Source organism: Labrus mixtus, chromosome 14 (genome assembly GCF_963584025.1).
Source record: "Labrus mixtus chromosome 14, fLabMix1.1, whole genome shotgun sequence".
Taxonomy (NCBI): Eukaryota; Metazoa; Chordata; class Actinopteri; order Labriformes; family Labridae; genus Labrus; species Labrus mixtus.
The window spans coordinates 24,666,299-24,686,776 of NC_083625.1; the positions used below are offsets into that span (position 1 = coordinate 24,666,299).

General features: G+C 41.6%; 1 protein-coding gene across 1 annotated transcript; it reads left to right on the forward strand.

The window, feature by feature from the left end:
• Positions 1–1,694: 1,694 nt before the first annotated feature.
• On the forward strand, positions 1,695–18,152 carry umodl1 (uromodulin-like 1). The gene is made up of 17 exons (XM_061055935.1): positions 1,695–2,160; positions 2,396–2,638; positions 2,904–3,065; positions 3,362–3,492; positions 3,655–3,838; positions 4,713–4,853; positions 6,231–6,491; positions 7,071–7,328; positions 8,487–8,599; positions 8,671–8,890; positions 10,597–10,734; positions 10,817–12,039; positions 12,187–12,347; positions 13,098–13,334; positions 14,503–14,659; positions 14,765–14,849; positions 17,243–18,152. Exons 1-17 carry the CDS (start codon positions 2,085–2,087, stop codon positions 17,428–17,430), a joined length of 3,978 nt encoding a protein of 1,325 aa, XP_060911918.1. The 5' UTR covers positions 1,695–2,084; the 3' UTR covers positions 17,431–18,152.
• The last annotated feature ends 2,326 nt before the right edge of the window (positions 18,153–20,478 follow it).

A 20,478-nucleotide genomic window follows, 5' to 3' on the forward strand; every position in this document is an offset into this window, starting at 1 on the left:
CCACAGTGTAGCCCGCTATTAATTAAGTTCAACAAAGAAGAAGAAAAACAGGGACACAGTAAACAAAAAGGACCCTTTAGGGTCGGATCGGTATACCCTTGGCACCCTAACAGCAGTAGAACGTACCGGATTCCTTATTTTGGTACCATTCCCAACTTTTGACGGCAGAAATGCCAACAAATGGGTACTGTACCGAACTGAACTGGACTGCATGGTGGAAACGGGGCTTATGTGTGCATACAATCAATGGTTCCCAAACTTGTTCCTTGGAGCCCCCCATGGTATCTAAAAAGCTGAGAGTATATAGTAGAGTAAAGTATGGTCTGCATTTATTGGTGTTTCCACCGTCAAAAGTTGGGAATGGTACCAAAATACCCGATCAGCACTGTCCTACTTTTCAGCTATCCTTCTGTCGGGGTGCAACGCAAACCGATTGGAAACAAAGGCTGCAGCTAGACACACTGCAGTCTGTTGATTGGTCGAAAGTATATCACTGGTAATCAAGGACAAACACAAAACATGCCATTATTAAATATTCTGTAGATTTCTAGAGAGTTATTTCAAGGCTTGGTAGGCTTCAAGGGGGGGGGGGGGGCGCATCTTTCCAATATCAATAAGTCTATACATTTCAAAGTATTGCTTGTAAATGCAATATTTCCATGTCTGATTATTATGTTACTCTTCATTCACCCCTCACACAATGTTTTGACGTTTTGACGTTATCTCATTAAAACAAAAAGCACCAAAATAATTCAAATATTGTCTTTTTGTGTTCAAATCCAATTTCATGTATTTCACCCTGAAGAGATTGTTTTCGATTTGTTAAATGAGTTACAGATTTCAGATAGATGTAACTGCATGCACCCCTGAGCCCCAATGAATCTAATTAGTTGTGAGACTGAGTACAAGTCAGGTACAGCCGTAGGTTTGTGTCATTACTGGCATCCACTGGGGACTTTGTTGCTACGATTATTTTACCTGCAGACCTCTTCCTGGAACACCTTATCAGGAGCAGTACCTGTATTAGAACTCAGGCGTGGCACTGGGTGTGAAAGCACTCAAAAAACATGAAGGAGTTAATTACTTTATGTTATAGTGTTGATGTGTTGAACATGACCTTGGTTGACTCAGCCTGTTGCCCTGCAGCCTCCCTGCATCTGCATGCTCCAGCGTGTAACCAATGACTGAATGAAGTGTAATCAGGCACATTTTCACACCTCATTACTATGAAGGGACACCATTTTATTAATGACTACATTTATGTTGTGCAATGCATGCACAGATTCAGAAGAATACTAAAAAACAGAGGGATTTCTCATCAAGCTGAAGATGATTTATAATGTCAAAGTGATGATGACAGACTCCTGATGTAGTCTGTTTTTAGCACAAAGCTGTGACAGCCTATGCGTCCCGCTGCTCCTCCTTATAATGAGAATGAAGACATGTGGGAAAATGGCAGGGAAGTTCTCACTCCTCCTTTTTTTTTCGACACTAATGGCTGACACAGGCTGTTAAAGCCTGCAGCATAGCGAGCACTGCTATGGTTACCTGTGTGGAAACCATAGTCATTAGGGACACGGACTCCTCCCATCCCACGTCTCTCTGCCTGGCATCACAAACATGTTTACAGACCCTGACGGCGGCAGCAGAGAATGAGTGAAATGCAAAATGATTTACTCAACAGAAATTGAATAAAGGCCTGAGTTTTTGTAAGTGAAAGTCATGTCGGATAAAGTTGCTCCTGTGTTTTTTTATGCACTGACTCATCAGCTTGTCATGCCCCCCCCCCATACCTCATCACAAAACAAGAGATTCTTTTTTTTTTTTTTTTTTTTTTTTAAACAAATGCTCCTTCTGCACGCTCACCAATCTTATCACAAATATCACATGGATTAAGCTAAGAATCTACCATCTGGCTGCCATTATTTGTTTGGTCCATCAGGGACTGATGTTGCTGCGAGGGGAGGAGAAAGACAGAGCCACAGAGGAGTTGGTCTTTGAGAGCACACACTCTGAACAGTGAGTTAGCATCATTTCAAAGAGAAACATGCACCTACAATGTGGTGGATTTTGATCTGTGAAAAATGAGTTGGATGCTCTCCATGTGGGTGGCCGCAGCCCTGCTGGCTCTGTGCATGGGAGAAAGCACAGTGCTTGAAGGTAGGCCTCTACGCAGATGATGGATTAGCATGAAAATTGATGCCTTTTCAGAGCAGGAAAAAAAAAGCATTTATGAGGAATTACATGTCCTCATTTGAATGACAGTTATGTAAGGTTTTTTTTTATGTGCTAATGACTAATTCAGAGTGTAGAATCTGATGTTTATTTGCAGCCAGAGACTACAGCCAACAGTAACATTTCATTTACTGGATGTATTTTTTTTTTTAAATTTCAGGAATGAGCCAGCCTGTGTCCGGCTTCCATCTGTGTAACCACAACGAGACGAGGAATGTGAGTTTCCTGGCGATTCACAAGGTCCCCTACACCGTGACAAAGCAGTGTGGAGACTGGCTCCTGCTGAAGACATGTACGGTCAAACTTTACAGGATGCTCCATCAGACCGAGTACAGGTCAGTGATGGAGGAGGTGACCAGGTGCTGCGATGGATACGAGCAAGTTGGACGTTACTGTGCCCTGCGTGAGTTAGCTGCACATTATCTCTGATTTTCTTTATCAAAACGATCACAGAAACAGCTCACATTGTTTTTGGTTTCTGGTTAGATTTGAAGTGTCTCTGCACCAGTGTTTGTAAATGTGGTGAGGTGACTGACGAGTGATCCGCCTGACCTTTCAGTGTGTGATGCTGTGTGCAAGACACCAGATGGAAGCACAGCAACCACGCTGCTGCAAACATCTCTGCTGCTAATATATGGCCTGTAACGTGTTATTTCCTTCAAACAAAGCTGTAAACAGGAGCGGGGAGTTTACTGCCAAGCCAGGAATTTGTCCAACTGCAGATGGATTGGATGCTGGATCTGAGGAGGCCTGTGAGTGGGACATGGACTGTCCAGGCTGGCAGAAATGCTGCCACAGATTGGATCGTTATCTCTGCACCAATCCTGCACGTTAGTATGCATCCTTATTGTTTTTTTTTTTTTGGTTGTTATTAACTAAAATTGTTTCTTAAGTGAAGTCATGTCCTTGTATCCAAAGCTTTTTTTTTTAAAACAAACTTAAAATAACACACTTCACAGTACAGCAGATTTGAAGATTATTATTTGGTTGTCATCTTCAAAACACTGACACTCACATTGAGTGCACTATATGGAAGATTTTCTGTACAACTGTGGCTAATAATTACAATCACAGTAAAAAATTGGATTGCACTCGGTGTAGTAAAGAATATATTTTTTTTTTTCAGGTCCAGCTAATAACTCTGAGACTGAAGGACGCCGTTTTAATGCCACAGTGACAGTGAAGGCAGATTACCAACAAGTGATGTCCAAAGACGGAGACGGACATCTGAATCACATCAGATTACTACAAGCCATGGTAACACTGCTGCTAACACTGCTGCTAGTGACACTGCTGCTAGTGACACTGCTGCTTATGTAACAACTGTGCAGCTGAGATAGGTCTGTTCATTTGAAATGATAGAAAAACAAAGATATGCAGAGAACAAAATTGTTCATATTATTTGTGTCTCATTCAAAGGTAACTGGAGCCCTGCAGGCGGATGTTTCTGTTTATTACCTGGGCTCCCAGCCTGTTCATCCCTACAGAACTGCCACCTCCCTGCTCATCGAATGCAACAGCACTCTTTCCCTGCACAATGTCACGGCTGCGCTGCACCTTCTCCTTGTGTACATACAGGAGGTGTCATCTGTTACAGTGGAAGGTGAGGGGGGCCTGTTTGATCTGAACAGCATTCACTCAGTTTCCCAGTGAGGCTACTCTTTCTTCTGTAGAGAAATGACATTCTTGTTGAGTTTTTGAGAATGATTCACGTTGCAGAGAACACGTTGTGAGGGAAAAAATGACTCAGCCGCACCACAGTTTCCTTCTCCCACCACTTCTATTTGAGTGACAGTCATCTGTGGGCTGTTTCCTGCAATAGCGGAAAATAACATGAGAGCATGTGCATACACACACGTGCACCAACTCACACGATCCCACGATCCCACACACACAAACACACACACACACAGATCTGAATCACAAATCTGACATACTTGCTACATTTGCGTGAAAGACAAAACAGCAGTGTAGCCGTCATGCATACATTCAAACAGCACACTTATAATTCATCACTCTCTTCCAGCGGGAAAGCAGACTTTTAAGAGTCTTTAAAGAGAGGAAACAAAAAGAAAAGCTCATCAAAGGCAACTTGCTGTTTGTATTTTAAGTCAAACCTGAAACCGTAAAAGTGGTGTCTAAAATGTCAACATGTTATGGACAGACCGAAAACAGTAAGAGGAGCAGAGGCTGAAAGAAGAGAGTCTGGCATGTTTTGGAAAAGCAGGCTGTGATGTTTCAAAAACAACTTGCTATTTATTTTCCTGAATCATTTTTATAACTTGAAACAAAACGTTTAGTCTGTAATTATAACACCTAAATGCCTTTCCATATAATTCATGTTTTTAGGTTTGTATTATCAGGTACATACTTGTTCCAGTTCTAAATATGAACTGTTGTTATCAGTCCTTGTTTGTAATCACAGCCTTCCTTCCTCCACCTGCTACCTCTTCATATTTTTGTACATTTATTTCCAGATATAAACGAGTGCTCACATCCTGCTCTGCATCAGTGCTCCCTTCATGCAAACTGTACCAACACAGAGGGCTCCTATCACTGTACCTGCCTCCAAGGATACACAGACGAGGACCCCAGCAACCCTGGAGCTCATTGCAGAGGTCGGGCTGAGTATGAGTTAGCATGTGGTGAAAGAAGTGGTCATTAACTGACTGTGGCCTTCAAATGCAAAAACATTTCATAGAATGTAAAAACGTTTTTCAAACACAACAACATTTCCCGAAACGAAAGAATGTACTGCTTCCTGCGTTCGACAGTATGTGGTCTGACTGCCAGTCGGTGGTTATTTTGCGGTATGCTAGGCACAGCTAATCTGGTTTCTGGTCTTAGAATGAACCCGGCCTGTGGCGATTCTAGAGTCTGTTGGGGCCCTGAGCAAAATTCACTGGGGGCCCCTCCAACCAGCGTTAATGTTAAAAATAAAACAAATCATCAGCAGGACAACAACATGAAAAATTGTCAGATGGAGCCCTCTTAGGGAGGTTCCCTACTGTCGTTTTACAATTTGCACATGCACTGCAGTGGCTTCAAGTTTGTCAGTCCTCGTGGGGGGGGGGGGGGGGGGGGGGCTTCTGGTCAGGGGCTCCAAGCAGTTGCCTGCCTTGCCTGTTGACTAGCAGCACCTCTGAGCCCGGCTGACAGCAAATGGCGCTCCAGTGGAGCGTCCACTTACAGTCTGGAAAAAGCTGACGAGAGATTCTTTTAGATTTTCATGATTTTGAGAATCCCAAAATATTATTGGTGGTATCTTTTTGTGGTTTGGTCTGACTGTGATGATTTCCCCTGTTATGATGATATCTGTTTCCGTCCATCATTTTGATCTCAGACCTGGCGCTTTGCATTGTGGGAAACAGTACGCGAGGAAGACCATTCTGATGCATACTGTTGATTTTTCCTTTAGTAGTACACAGCCGGGTGTTTTTGGGCAAACTGCTGATCTCACATTTGTTCGCATACTGCAGTTTGGCTAAATCAGTACGTTTTACTAGAAGGTGACTTTTTAAAAACAACCAGAGACTAAACAGACGCTGGGTTCATCAAGGCAGGTGTGACTAGATACACAGGTGAAAATAAACACTAGTGGAAGAACTACAAAATACAACAGGAAACACTAAAGACTCAACTCAGATACAAACCAGTACAAGGGCAACAGGTTAACAGAGAGATAACACTAAAGGCAAGAATGACTAAGTCAAACAGGAAACACTAAAGAGAAGACGTGGGAATACAAAAATGCACACTAAGGGAAATTTAAACGAGGCACGAGGAAGGAAACGACCAAATAAAACAGGAAACATAAAGAACAACCAAAATCAGATTCTAAATATAACTCAACAAGAACACATGAGAAGTTTCTAATTGATATTCTGCTATAAAGACAGATGATAAATAAACAGACTAAACCAGCTCTCATCAAACATTAAATGCTAAATATTTTGGCTTTCATTCCAACATTGGCTTCTTTTTTTTCTCCCAAGATGAGTCGACGACCACGGAGCCCACACATTCCTACGTTCCACCCATGAACACAACCTACACCCCGGCCTCCGACACCACTCAGGAGTCTCTGAAGAGCAGCACCGTAGGTTTTGTCTCCTCCACAGAGATCATCGTGACTGCAGATCTGAGTATGAGCAGCGTCTCCTCCAGTTCATCACATGCTCCACAGTGGACAAGTCCTGCACCTCAAACCACCATGAGGTCAACCGTGGAGTCAACCCCACCAACAACCACGTGCTGTATGAAATATTTTAATTTTAATTCAAGCTTTTAATCCCCACAAATGTTTTAAAAGGTGTTAAAAAACAGTGTCAGAGGTGCTAATGACTTTGACATCTAGGGAAGTCAATAAGTCCATTTCTCAACAAAGTTTGGGAACCAATCAGAAGTTAGCAAACGTTTGGCAGAGCAGCTTGCTATATAGCCTTTTATTTAACACTAACATAGAGTGGTTTATTTTTTTATGAAATCTTTGTCAACGAGGCAAATTGTACAATTTTACAAATTATTTAGCCACTGCTCTTATGCAAAGTGACGAACAACACAGAGTAAAAACAACAAAACCATCCTAAATATCATCATCATCGTCATCATCAATATCATCATGTGTGTACAGTATGTATTCATGAAAGAGCTGGGTCTTTAGCTTTTTCTTAGAGGTGCATAAGGACTCTGCAGACTGACTGGAGTTTGGTTGTTTGTTCCACCACCAGGGGGCGGCAGAGGAGAAGAGTCTAATCAGTGTATTAACCAACAATTAATAAATAATAACCCTATTTTCTGTCCCTGCCCTTCCCTCCACCACCACCACCTTCCAGCTCCTTCAAGCGTCACCAGCGTATGGTCGGCTGAAGTTACTGGAACTTCCTTTTCCGTCTACTGGTCCAGCCAGTCTCAGACGAACCAGACTTTCCAGGTTGTTGTAAGCAGGGGGTCGGACGTCGTTCATTTTCATGGAACCAGTGACACCATGATGGAGGTGCAGGGACTGAAGCCTGGGGTGCTCTACAATGTAACCGTCACACCTTGTGCCTGTGGAAGCCAAGGGGGAACATTTTCGATATCTGTCAAGACTGGTAAGACGTGTGCACACAAAAAACAAGGTCGATAATTAAGTATATCTTTTTTTCAATATAGATACTCAATACTGTCTTCAAGCTTCAGATTGTGCATTGAACGTTTGTGTGGTCCAAGCTCATATCTAACAGAAGTTTTTTTTGTACTTTTACACATCATGAGACGAACATAGTAGGGCACTTCTGCTTTAATTGTATTACTTGTTTAATTTAAAATACAGCCTATTAAGGTGTTATTGTTTATAATCAAACTTAAATTTTAGGATTTTTTAAAATAACAATATGGCTGAAAATTCTAACTTTCCCTTTGCAGAATTATTCCTACTTTGTTGTCTATTTGTAGAGGATGACCGATAAATCGGCCAGCCGATAACATCGGCCGATATTATCATATCACGTGACTATCGTTATCAGCTCATTTTATCTCTGATATGTGCCGATAAAACTAGATTAATTCAGTTGAAGTTTATTATTTATTTTCATATAGTGAAAAGTTAAAATGAGTTTCAGTGAACTGTTGTTATTCTGGAGAGTAAAGGCTTTGGTTCAACTGTAAAAAAATAACTTGTTTTAATTATAAAATCTTTTCCACAAGTGTTTGATAACACTGGGAAAACTGAGGGATCAACATCGGCCAATATTATTGGTATCGGAATTTTTTCTCTTCATATTGTTATCGGTAGTGTTGTAGTCTCGAGACCACTTTTTGAAGGTTTGGGTCTTGGAATGAGTGCATTTTTACTCGGTCTTCTCTCGGTCTCAGACTGGGTGGAGTTTTAAATCAAGAACAGTCAAGACCAATGTTTCCCACTGTTATGGTCTAAGTGAGTGACACACCCGCTGCACACAAGATGTTGAGTTTTCAGTGATATTTATTGTCTGGGTCCTGTCTCTGTCTCGCCCTGCCTTGGTCTTGGTCTTGTCTCGGTCTTGGAGCACTCTGGTCTCGGGTATGTTTTTTTTTTAAAGAAAATACAATGATGCCATTGATTATTATTAAGAATGAGTAAATAGACACAGTAAGTACAGTAATAACATTCACTTAATAGCTAGTGTGTGACAGGACAATACTTCATGATGAACCTGTTTGCCCAGTGCTGATAATTAATTGCAAAAATTGTATTTACTGAACCCAGTAACTGTTGTTTTTCTCCTTAGATGCTCAGACTCTTGATGCCACAGCACGACTGACCAACATCAACTTCACTGCTGATCTGCAAAACACCAGCAGCCAGGCGTTCAGAAACCTCACTGAGAGTTTCACAGATGAGGTATGTTTGTTATGAGGATATTTACACACTGTAAACAAGTCTGACATGATGTTGTGTTTCGTCACCAACAGATCTACCAGTCGCTCTCTGCAGAGATGAAGGCCATGGTGGATTCAGGCCTGGTGAGAATAGTGATCAAGGGCTTCTCTCCGGGGAGTGTCGTGGTCAACTTCACCCTCATTGTCACCCCGAGTCAGAGCCAGGACATCAGTAATGTGTCTGCAGCTGTGCTAAACTCCCTAAAAAACAGCTCCAAATACACCGTGGATATAAACAACACAAGCATCAACGGTACGTCTCTCTATTCTTTCTAGTCTCTTTCCTATTTCCTCTTTGTCTTTATTGTGTGTGAAATTTAACGGAAGAAGGGCTGGTGTCATCCAACTGTGCAACAAATCCCCTATTACACAATAAGGCTGGAGTTTGAAAGACATTCATTTTGCTCAGATTTTGAGGGTATAAAGTGATTCTATACGTTTGTATTTTGGTAATTCCAGGATGCAGAGTTTCTGAATCATGACTTATACCAGGGAGTTAGGTACATTATTCACATGAGCAGTGAAAACTTATAGGGCTGTCAGCGTTAACTAGTTATTGCAATTAACTAAAGGTCCCATATTCTGCTTTTTCTGGTTTTATATGCTCTTTAGTGTGTTTTCCAAGTGTCCTGTGCATGTTTAGGCACATCTATGTGCAAAAATTCAAAGTCCGCGGAAACGCGGCTTCTCCTACGTCCTCCTGTTAGCTGTAGCATTAGCTGCATGTAACGCTCGGTTCTAGCCCCCCTCGATAAAAATGTGTCAGTCCGACGTCATTGTCAGTGTGAGATCACTGATCTAAGCCCATTGGCTCGTTGTGGCAAGCCCAGCAGCTCATGTTGAAATTTCCGAGACGCGTGCTGAGCAACTGACCAATAACGACAGAGCGGATCGGCAGACCAATCAGAGCAGACTTGGCCCACGTGGTCTAACAGTGTGGGCTCAACAGAGCGTAGCTGACGGACTCAGAGTGTAGAGGGAGCAAGGAGGAGCAGTACATGAAAACAGACACTTTTTTAGAACTTTAGCTATTGTGAACGTACAAAAGTAGGAACATAGATTAAATATACAAACCCCAAAAAGGGCATAATATGGACTCTTTAAAGTCTGAAGTTAATGCATACCTTTTTTTATCCTGATTAATCTCATGCTATTTTGTCCCTTGAGGCTCTCCGTAGATAGTCGTCCTCAGTGTCTCCCTGTAGTCACAGTGTTGTAAAAGAAGGACACTGCTGCGTCTTTGAACGTCTAACTTCACTTTAACAAACTCATCCAAAGTAATAGCCACCTTATGACATCAAACCTTTTTACTTTTCGACCATCCTCTTGAGCTGATTTTTAGTTTACTTTTTGATCCGGAACGAGTTAATGTCGTTGTCTTCGATCTACCTGAAGGTCCTTACTTTATTTCAAAGAGCCAGTGAAAGACTCTCAAACAGAAATTTCAAAATAAAAGCCTAACACTTTCTATTCTTCAATGTGAAATAATGGCATTTCAAACATGTGATTAAAACCGTGTTTAAACGAGATTATCGACTGAAATTTAGTGATTAATCATGATTAAGAAAAAAAACGTTTGACAGCCCCAAAAACAAGATTCAATATTTTAGCCGGTTTGTTGGCCATCTGATATTTTCAGTAACATTTTGCTAGATGGAAAGCAAGGTATGGCACATTTATTCTTATGAAACAAAAAGTATTAAATGAAGTAGAGTGAGTCGACTCTTTGTGTTGACATTTCTCTATGTTTTGTGTCATACAGCAACATGCGTTTTTGTATGAAAAAGCTATCAAGAAATGCTGAATTCACAGGTGTCGTTCATAATCATATGTTATTCAGAGGACTTGTTGGTGTCTGATTATTAAGTATAAATGATCTTAAAGCAAGATACCTCGCGTACAATTCTAAAGAACAACATAAAACCTCCCTTACTGAGACAAACATTCTACTTTTTATAGATTTTGATGAATGTGCTTCAGGGGAAAATGACTGTTCCCAATGGGCTACATGCGGAAACACCTGGGCCTCCTACACATGTGTCTGCCTGGATGGATTTATAGACCAGAGCACAGAAAGGCCAGGGAGAGCCTGCCAAGGTATACTTTCACAATGTACTTGTAAAGGTAATATTGACTTAACTGTCACTGAATAATACGAGTGTTTTGTCTTGTGCTGCAGTCAAAACTACGGGGACAACAACATCTGTGACACCCACAATATTCTCTACAGTTAGCACGACCCCTTTCTCTCAATTAACAACCCAGGCCAGTGTTGTAGCTTTAACCCCTGGAACCACCACTCCAGGGGAAACCACTGTCATTATATCAACAAGTGAAACAGACACATCTAGAACACTAGTTTCAACCACTGGTTCAGTCAAAGAAACAGCTGTTCCAGTTGTGATCCACGTGCAAGTGACCACCACTATGACTGTGACCACCCCTATCCTTACAACCACTATTGCTACCCAAGCAGCAACCACTACTCCTCTTAGTACTGCCTTTTCTACCACTGAAACCACCATTCCTGCATCAACAGCCTCAAAAACCAGCACTCCTGTACCTACAACTACCATTCCTGCATCAACGCCCACCACTCCTGCACATAAAACCACTCCTGCTCCAACAATGGCCGCTACTGCGCGTATAATTACCTTTCCTGCAACCACAACCCCAGCATCAATAACCACTACTCCTATGCTTAAAACCACCATGACTTCCCCAACACTCGAATCAACAACTGCCGTCCCTGCATTAACAACCACAAGTGCTCCTAAAACCACCACTCCTATAACTCAGACCACCACTCCTATAACTCAGACCACCACTCCTATAACTCAGACCACCACTCCTATAACTCAGACCACCACTCCTGCACCTACAACGACCACTTCTACCCCCAAACCCCCCACTACTGTCGCAACAACTGCCTCTTCAACCACTACTACGACCCCAAAAACTACTCCTCCTCTAACCAGTACTCCAGTGATGACAACACAGACCCAAATCAAAACCACTAAAGTCCCAACAACAACTACTGCTCGTAAAACGACTACTGCCCCTAGAAAACCTGCTACTCCCCATAAAACTTCCAAAACTGTCTCAACAACCTCCGTTATTCCAATGGCATCTACTACTTCTATCCCTAAAACCACCATCATCACTACAACCAAATCTCCTGCCCCAAGTCCTACCACCAATGTCTCTATACTTGGAGCCATCTCGGCCCAGTGTAGGGCTGCTGCCATCACAGTGACTGTCGCCAAAGGTTTCCTTCAGAGCGCCAACATCAGGGAAAGCACTCTATACTTGGGACTGCCTGAATGTGGTCTAAATGTGAGGAATACCACCCATGCAGAGCTAACCGTGGCTTGGAATGAGTGTGCCACCAGACTTGTGCAAGTAAGTTTTCTCTTGCAACCGGGATCATGCAGCATTTTCTATGCTCTGACATGTTTTAATGACACTATGCTTGCATGTATTTCGTCTCAGGAACTTTGTATTTCTTCTGAATTAACCCAAAACGGCCTTCAACATTTGGTATTTTAGAATGAAACCTTCTTCACAGCATCTGTGACTTTGTTTAACTCCATGGATCCATACGTCTTACCCAGTGGAGCAGTGGAGGCTCCAAAGTTACGACTGGAGGTTCCCATCGTGTGTACCTACATGAAGAGCATGCTTATCTCCGCTGACTTCGGCTCAACGGGGTATGATTTACTTTATATCACGCTTTCCCGGATAGCCTCAGAGCAGTTGAAGCTGTTGAAATGAGTCGGGGAGAATGACATATAGAGCTTTGTCCTTGCCAATTTTCACAATAAACAAGTTGTTATTAGGAATAAGCTACACTGCAAATATGTGACAGATACTTCTTTATAAAAAATGCATTTGAAATGACTTGTCATTTTCCAAATCTTTTTAAGAGACATCAATCATTTGGCTAAAACACACACATAAAATATAATTTCATGGTGTTTCCCCTTTAATATCAGCATATTTAAGCTCCTGCACCTCACAATGCAAATAGGTAATAGATTCTTAAAGTTGACCTATTCATTTGTCAGATACTCTGCATTGCAATTTATGAGTTAGAACACAACAGCATGATTTCCAACCCTGTTTGTGATGTGAGAGGCCAGATGTGTGAATTTAACAGAAGGCAGGTTTAGACCTGGACGCTCGACCATTTACAGCCAATGGACAGTGAAAAGTGACAAAAAGCCCAAGTGTATCTACGACTGTATTGAAAGATAAAAAAATCAGCCTTTCAGCACATTTAAGCTCCATAAGTAACCAGTTGCTCACCATTATCTACAGTCTCTGCTAGTTGCCTGGCAACTGGTTTCCCCCCCAAGAAATGGGCCAGAACATTTCCCCGTAAAACACACATTTTTTATTTTACTTTTCATCAGAGTGTTCCTGTTGAAGAGATGTTTTTTTTTCTCACCTCTCCTCAGGTATGACATGATCAAAGATGTCATCACGGGCTCTGGGGTGTTCCAGGTGACAGTGCAGCTGATGAACGGCACGATACCTCTGCCCCACAACTACAGCATGTCGTCAGAGGAGGATGTGGTGGTGGAGGTCAGCCTGAACACCTCCTCCGAGCAGATTAAAGTAGTCATCAGCAAATGCTGGGCCACTCCCACCCCAAACCCTGGAGACACCTACAGCCACACCTTCCTGGAGAACAGGTCTGCTTCTACCTGATGCTCTGTATCTATTTATGATACCATTAGTATTTCAAACTTGGGGTCAGGACCATTTAAAAAAAAAAAAAAAAAACGGTTCAGTTTACATTTGGGACTCTGTATCGTCTGCCAGAAGGTAGAAACTCATACTCAGAGTGGAGGATGTGAGACGGGTCAGACAACACTTTCTGTGCCAGTCTGAGAACAGACTGTTCCCATATTGACTGTAGGGAGAGGTCTTCAGTCCTCTCCATCACCTTCATGTGCAGAAAGACGAATCCACACGGGTAGATAAACAAATGAACGTCCAACAAGAGGGAAGGTACACTGATGCTAAATACACACTGGGGTAATCAGACACAGGTTAGACCAACAACACAAGTGAAGACGATCATGAATCAGGGCAATCAAAAAGGAGGGAAACCAGACAAAGGGGGGAAGTAAGACAAGAAACACTGGGGACAAGAACTACAAAATAAAACAGGAAACACTGAAGACTAATCTAGAGAAATGTACACAAAGGGAAAAGAGAAACACGAGGATAGTGCACCAGTGATTCAGTGCTTTGCTCAAGGGCACATTGTCAGTACTCTGGAGGTGCCCTGGCGCCTCTCCAGCTGCCAGACCTGGCTTCCATATTTTGGCCCACACTGGGACTTAAACCTGCGACCCCCTGGTCCCCAACCTAGGTCCCTACAGACTGAGCTACTGCCACCTCAGTCCTCTTCCTATTGTTGCTATTTGACCCTATTGGGGTTGTTGTCAGTCAGCCTTGGGTCTGAAGGTGAGCAGGTACTTTAGGATGAGAGAATGTATTTAACTAATCAATTTATGGACACTTTTTCCATGGTCCCATCTCTGCATCCTTAATGGTCGAAAGATAGTTTCTGATCCCTTAAATTCTAAATAAAATAAGCAACTGAGAAAAGTGACGACCATGACTAGACAAATCAGCTAGTTCATGTTATAGGTAACTCAGTGTTGGTTGCTGGTTTCAAACTGCAGCTGAGTCAGGCGTTTTTCATTATGACATGAAAATGTAACCTTGAACATGGTTTGGGATTGTTGTAGGTGTCAGTGTAGTCTAAGACCACATTAGCTCTAAACAAAGACTAGAAATAAAAAAACTGCTGTTTCAGGTTTCTCACTTCCTTGTTCTCCATCTCCTCAGCTGCTCCCTGAACTCTTACACCAAAGTGCTGATGAACGGGAACTCCAGCACATCACGTTTGTCTGTAAAGATTTTCTCCATCGTTGACCTGGACGTCATCTATCTGCACTGCCAGGTCCAGATCTGTGTGTGGATGGGATCAGATACCTGTGTGCCCGTGAGTCCATCATGTAAAATAGTCAAAATCAACTTTGCAGCTTCAGTGAGAGTGTCTGAAGCATCAGGTGTGGTGTTAAAATGTTCTTCTTCATCTATCTGTCAGGATTGTCTTCAAAGAGCAGCTCGGTCTTCAAACACAATAGGGACAGCTTTGGGCACATTCGGGCCGATACTGAGGTCAGACGAAGGTGAGTACTTTTAAACAGAATAAGAAAATATACACCATCACTCTCCTGCTGAGATGAGTACCTCTGATAGGCCCTGATACACATGAACTCCAGACATGTTCAAGATGATTTCAGGAAATCCAGGTCCTTATTTTTCCCAGATCCATCTTTCATGAATTCACCTCAGAGTGGGAGATGTTCTTGACTAATTTCACTGTCGATTAAACCGTATTCAAACTCAGACTAGTGGACCAGTCAAGGCCCCTTCCAACAAATCTAAGTCCTGATTTTTTAATGGTTCTACAGAATCTATTTTTTCAGATTCTACAGAGGTGTGTTAAGAGAGATCTGGTCTGATCAGAAGGACGTACGAGGCGCCCTGATTTAAAATCATAAACATTTAACATCTTCAATATTCAGGACCTCCTGTGACAGGAGACCCGAGGGTCCAAACACTCTGGGAATAATCATGTAGAACGAATCAATAGCCAATTGGGAAGCGAGGTGCCTGAAGAAGGAAGCATAATAACTGCTCACCTTCAGCTCTGATGTAGTATGCCGTTTCCCCCGCATTTATCAATAGTTTAACTTTTTTTCTAGTACAAATGGTCTTAAATGGCCAAATGGTATGCGGTGTGCAGATTTGGCAGTTTGTGTTCACACATGCACCCACTCGGGTCAATTTTCAGGAGTGCATGTTTGAACCGGGCTCTAGATTCTGTACTGTGCTTTTTAGGTACAACATGGGCTGGCCCCTCCTTTTTATCTCTCTATGAACCAGGACTCAGTCGGAGATCCTCTGATAGAGCTCTGCTGGCTGTTTGAACGTCCAGGCTGAAAACTAAAGGGGGGGCAGGACTAAACTGTCAGAGCCCCCAGACTGTGGAACAGCCTGCCAGAGGAGATCAGACCTGCAGCGTCCATCCCTCGTTTTATTTCTCTACTCAAGACACAAAAAACCTTTAACTCTGTGTTTTTATTTTGTTTTATAATCTTGAATCTTCTATTTATCTGTTTGCTTTTATTTTCTGCTGTGAAGCACTTTGTTACCTGTACTGAAAAGTGCCATACAAATATATTATTAGAAAGACCAGAGAACAGTCACAATGGTTGTGAGCGGACAAAAAAGACCTATTTACCTGTAGAATAAAGATATCTGCAGTGAGTAGTACAGAGTCTGAAAACACTGGGCGCCTCTGTGTTAGAATTTGAGAATTTGAATCTAAAATGTGATTCCAGCTGAAGCCGTGATGACACTTCAGTTTCCACACTCTGCTACTAACAGGCGGACTGAAGTAGAACAGATGTCACGCTTTTCAGGATCCATTATGAACTTGAGTACATTTTAAAATCTGAACAGGCCATCTATCTTTTGAAAGCAGAGCTGTCTCTATCATTAGTGTGGTGGAGAGGAGAGTTTGAAAAGCTGACATAATAAAAGAATCAGTATTCACATTTGTAACAAATGATTAATGTTTGTGATGGAGTTGATATTAAAGTTTGAGCTGTTTTAAAGTGTGCTGAATGGAAGATTTAGTTATAAATGTTAGTTTTTCAAGGGGACATATTATATAAAATCCACTTCTTCAGTGTTTTTGAACATATTTTTGGGTAACCTGAGTGTCCAACCACCCACAACATGTGAAATAAACCCATCCAATCCCAAGGCACCGAACCCCCAATTGCTCAGGCGCTCTGTCATGTGCAGCCCCCCTCACTCTGACATCTCTCCAGTAGTGCATGTCTGGATCCTGTTTGTGCTTGTGTGTGTATTTTAGTATATGTGTTAGCATGTCTCAATAACAGAGTGTAAAAGTGAATTTCCCCCCATGGGATTAATTAAAGATACCTTCTTCTTCTTATCCGTACAACGGTAGCAGGTCCTCTACTTTCGTCCCAGCTGGTTCATATATTTTAGAGACCTTAGGTGTCTTCCTGCACTCAGAGATAACCTGCCTGTTTCTTGGATTTCAAGCAAATAATAAAAAGCAACATACTTTAAAAGTGTGTGCTCTGGTTTGAGTGCTACATAGATATCACATGAAGTTATGACTTTCTTTGGGTTCATTTTAAGGCTCTTATGCTTGTATTTAGAGACAGGACAGTGGATATAGAGCAAGAAATCAGAGAGGGGAATGACATGCAGGAAAGGAGCCACAGGTTGGATTGGAACCCGGGGTCGGCCGCTTGAAGGACTAAAGCCTCTGTGCATGGGGCGTGAAAAAACCCCCACTAGTCCATCCACGCCCACAAGTCATACTTTTGAGCTAATTTTTCTCACCTTCGATCTAATCTGTCTGCTTTTGTACTGATCTTTGACTTTAAATGTTAGTTGTAACCAGTTGATGTTGATCCATCACCCACACCATGCCTGCTTTTTCTTCAAGTGCTTAAACCAGACATTATTCTTGCAGAGTCCCTGGAGGAGGAGTTCAACACTTTGTACGTGGCCGGGCTCGCCTGCATTGGAATCGGCGTTTCGCTCATCTTCATCATTGGTTTCGTCTGCCTCTTCTACTACCAAAGGAACCGAATCGGACACTACAACTTCAGCGTCAAACCCAAACAGGAGAACTTCACCTACCTGGTCTTCAACACCTAGAGCGGCTGGCTGCAACACTCGAGAGGACATTTGGTAGGCTGATGCCTTCTAGTTACCACTGGGTGTCGCTGTTGCATCATTTATTTATTAAATATCAAACATTGCAAATCTTTGCACATTCTACATTTAACAAAGTAGAGATTATATTCACATTTCACCTCCACTCTTCATATACATAATATATTAAAATAATATAGTAGATGTACACTGGACTATAGAATATGGAGTCTTTGATTTTTCCTAAATAGTTAAGAGATCAATAAGGATGAAATGCAAACACTTTGTAGAAGTTTTATTTTTTCTATTCATAAAAAAATGAAGACCATATCTGTAGTGCATTGTGGGATTTGTAGTGCATTCTTAAAGTTGAATGACTACATGCATAAAGCTGTTTGGATGACTTCATCAACAGTGATTTAATATTTGAGATATTACTCATAATATCGTGAGTTCAGGTATCTTATTGAAGCTGTTGACTTGTTTTAGAGACCGTCTGATGGTACTCATGATGGTTCATGACTGACCTCGACAAACATCAGAAAGGACTCACGTAAAGTGTGCGATGTAAAGCATGCAGTAACATGAGGTTTAACTGTGTGTGTAAGTAAAGTGAATGAAGATGCATCTATGAAAAATCTGTTTTAGGGCCAGACATGAAAAATAAATAATGAGAGGAGGAATATTTTATACACCGTTATGTTGAAATTTAGAGAGGAAAAAGTCAAAATGTAGAAAAGTATTGAAAATCATTCTGAAATGTTCAGAAAAATGTTGAAATGTTGAGAAAAAATGAAAATATTTAGATTAAGTCAAAATACTTGTGTGAAATAAATTTAAAATGTAGAGAAAAAAGTAGACATATGAAGAAAGAAAAAGATATCGAGATTAAGTCGAAAAACACAACTTCAGAAATTAATTTAAAATATTGAGAAAAAAGTCAAAATCAAGAGAATCTAGATTTTGTGAAATGTTGACTTCATTCTCGAAATTGTATTGCAATTTAATTTGCGTCATTTCAATTTTTTTTCCTGACATTTAAACTTTATTCTCGAGGTTAAGAATTGAAACAAATCAGAATCAGAATCAGAATCAGGGTTTATTGCCAAGTACATTTACACATACAAGGAATTTGACTTGGTGTATTGGTGCTAAACAATTAACAATCTTCCTCCTCTCTTTATTCCTACTTCACGCCCATGGCCCTAATCCTCTCCCGTAAATAAAAGAGAATAAAACTTAAATTAAATAATGAAATCTTCATCGTTTAGTTCAGGCTTTATTTCCACTATAGGATAAAATGTGTGTTTAACAACATTCAACCAACAACAGTTTGAGCCTCTGCACAAGTTAAACTCATCACCAGCCGCTTTACACACTTGTGCACACGTACATGAGAGAAGGACGCTTGTGTATGAAAACGTATCTCACTTTACTTTCTACCAACAGTGAACCAGAAAGCACTACAGACGTGGTCTTCATAGAAAGCCTTACTTTTTAAAAGCTGAGACTAAAACAGTTTACAGAAACATGAGATGTTATAACACTTGAGTTTAAATGTACCAAACTGACCTCAGATTATAAAAAGCACATTCATAAATACCCGCTGACTATGATGAATGTCTCACTATATTTGACGTTTGAATTTGTAAAGGAACGAGTTTGCACTAAACCAGCTTGTTTTGCATATTTTTGCATATACGGTGATGTATGTATGCTCAAATATGGTCGTGAAATATAGAATCTGCAGTACTGTTCAAGCACAGTTATCACTTTACTTTCTTTTAGCTGCTATTTTTATAAAATAAATGTTGTTTTTTGTACTTTGTAATGTGTGCTGCATGTGAAATATCTCCTGTTTTTATTACTTGTTCAAACTTTTACTGTGTTGTAAATGTTGTGACAATAAATACATGTCTTGTATGAGTTGAGACACAAGGGGGCGCTGCTGACATGTTTTTTCCATTTACAAAAAAAAACAAGGTAAGATGGCGTCCTACATGCATAGAGAGATGCCATATTTACATCTTTACAGGGGAATAGAAAGCTAAAGTTGCATTAAAGGCGACTTTTTTCATTTTATTTTGACAGGGTGGGAGCTGTAAAAAAAAAGGGGAGGGAGCGGTCATGCTGCTTCTTTAATCAGAGTTTTAAAAACAGATCTGGAGTAAGCCTTCCTCGGCCGAGCAGAGCTAAAAAGGAGGCTTTTACACCCACACTTCCCATAATCCCACACTGTTGACAGTAGGGTCATAAAAGCAGCTCCTGGACTGACGGCGAGGGTCTGAATACTAAACAGGAGAGGCTTTTTGTCTCTCTGAGAGGTGGTGGTCCCCGGAGACCTGCGGGCAAGGAGGGCTTACAACCATCTGGAGGGCTTCAGATGCTCCGCCTCCTCATTAACCCATTCAGCCTCACCGTCTGAAGAGGCCTGGCAACCCGTCACTATGGCAACAGCACAGTGCAGGGATGGAGGGAGGGAGAGCGAGTAACCAGGATCAAAGGGGAGAGAGGGAGCGGGGAATATTTTCAGTTTAAAAGCATGAAATTGGCTGAAATCTACTTTTACTATTAACTCTAAAACATTTTCAAACTTTCACTTTCAGGTTTCCTGTTTTTATTTCACTGCTGTGCCGGCCTTCAGATGCACTGTTCTGTAAAAACAGTGATGTCTGCGGTCTGTTTCATTATTTATAGCCTTCACTCTCACTCGCAGAGAGGCCATAACCAGCAATAATCCCATTGTTAAATACACAGAACAAGCATCCAGGGAGTGATTCCTGTATTAGTAAATCAGGGAGAGGAGATTAGGGGGCGTGCACGGGAGGAGAGATGAGTTTTCCATTTTGAACGACTTTATTCCGGAAAGCAGCTGAGACACATCCCTCTTAATGTCTGCAACATGATCTATGTCTCCTTCCTCTGTCCTCCTCCTCCTCCTCTCCTCCTCCGCCCATCCATCTCTCTGTGTTCATCCAGGTCAGGGAGCACGGAAACACACTTATTCATCATCTCTACACCGTGTGTGTGTGTGTGTGTGTGTGTGTGTGT

Bases quoted from the DNA above. Each gene is read 5' to 3' on its own strand.
- umodl1 (XM_061055935.1), top strand. From the start codon at position 2,085: ATGAGTTGGATGCTCTCCATGTGGGTGGCCGCAGCCCTGCTGGCTCTG. The intron at 6,492-7,070 runs GTATGAAATATT...ACCACCTTCCAG, and splicing joins CCCACCAACAACCACGTGCT to CTCCTTCAAGCGTCACCAGC. The intron at 14,850-17,242 runs GTGAGTACTTTT...TTATTCTTGCAG, and splicing joins GATACTGAGGTCAGACGAAG to AGTCCCTGGAGGAGGAGTTC.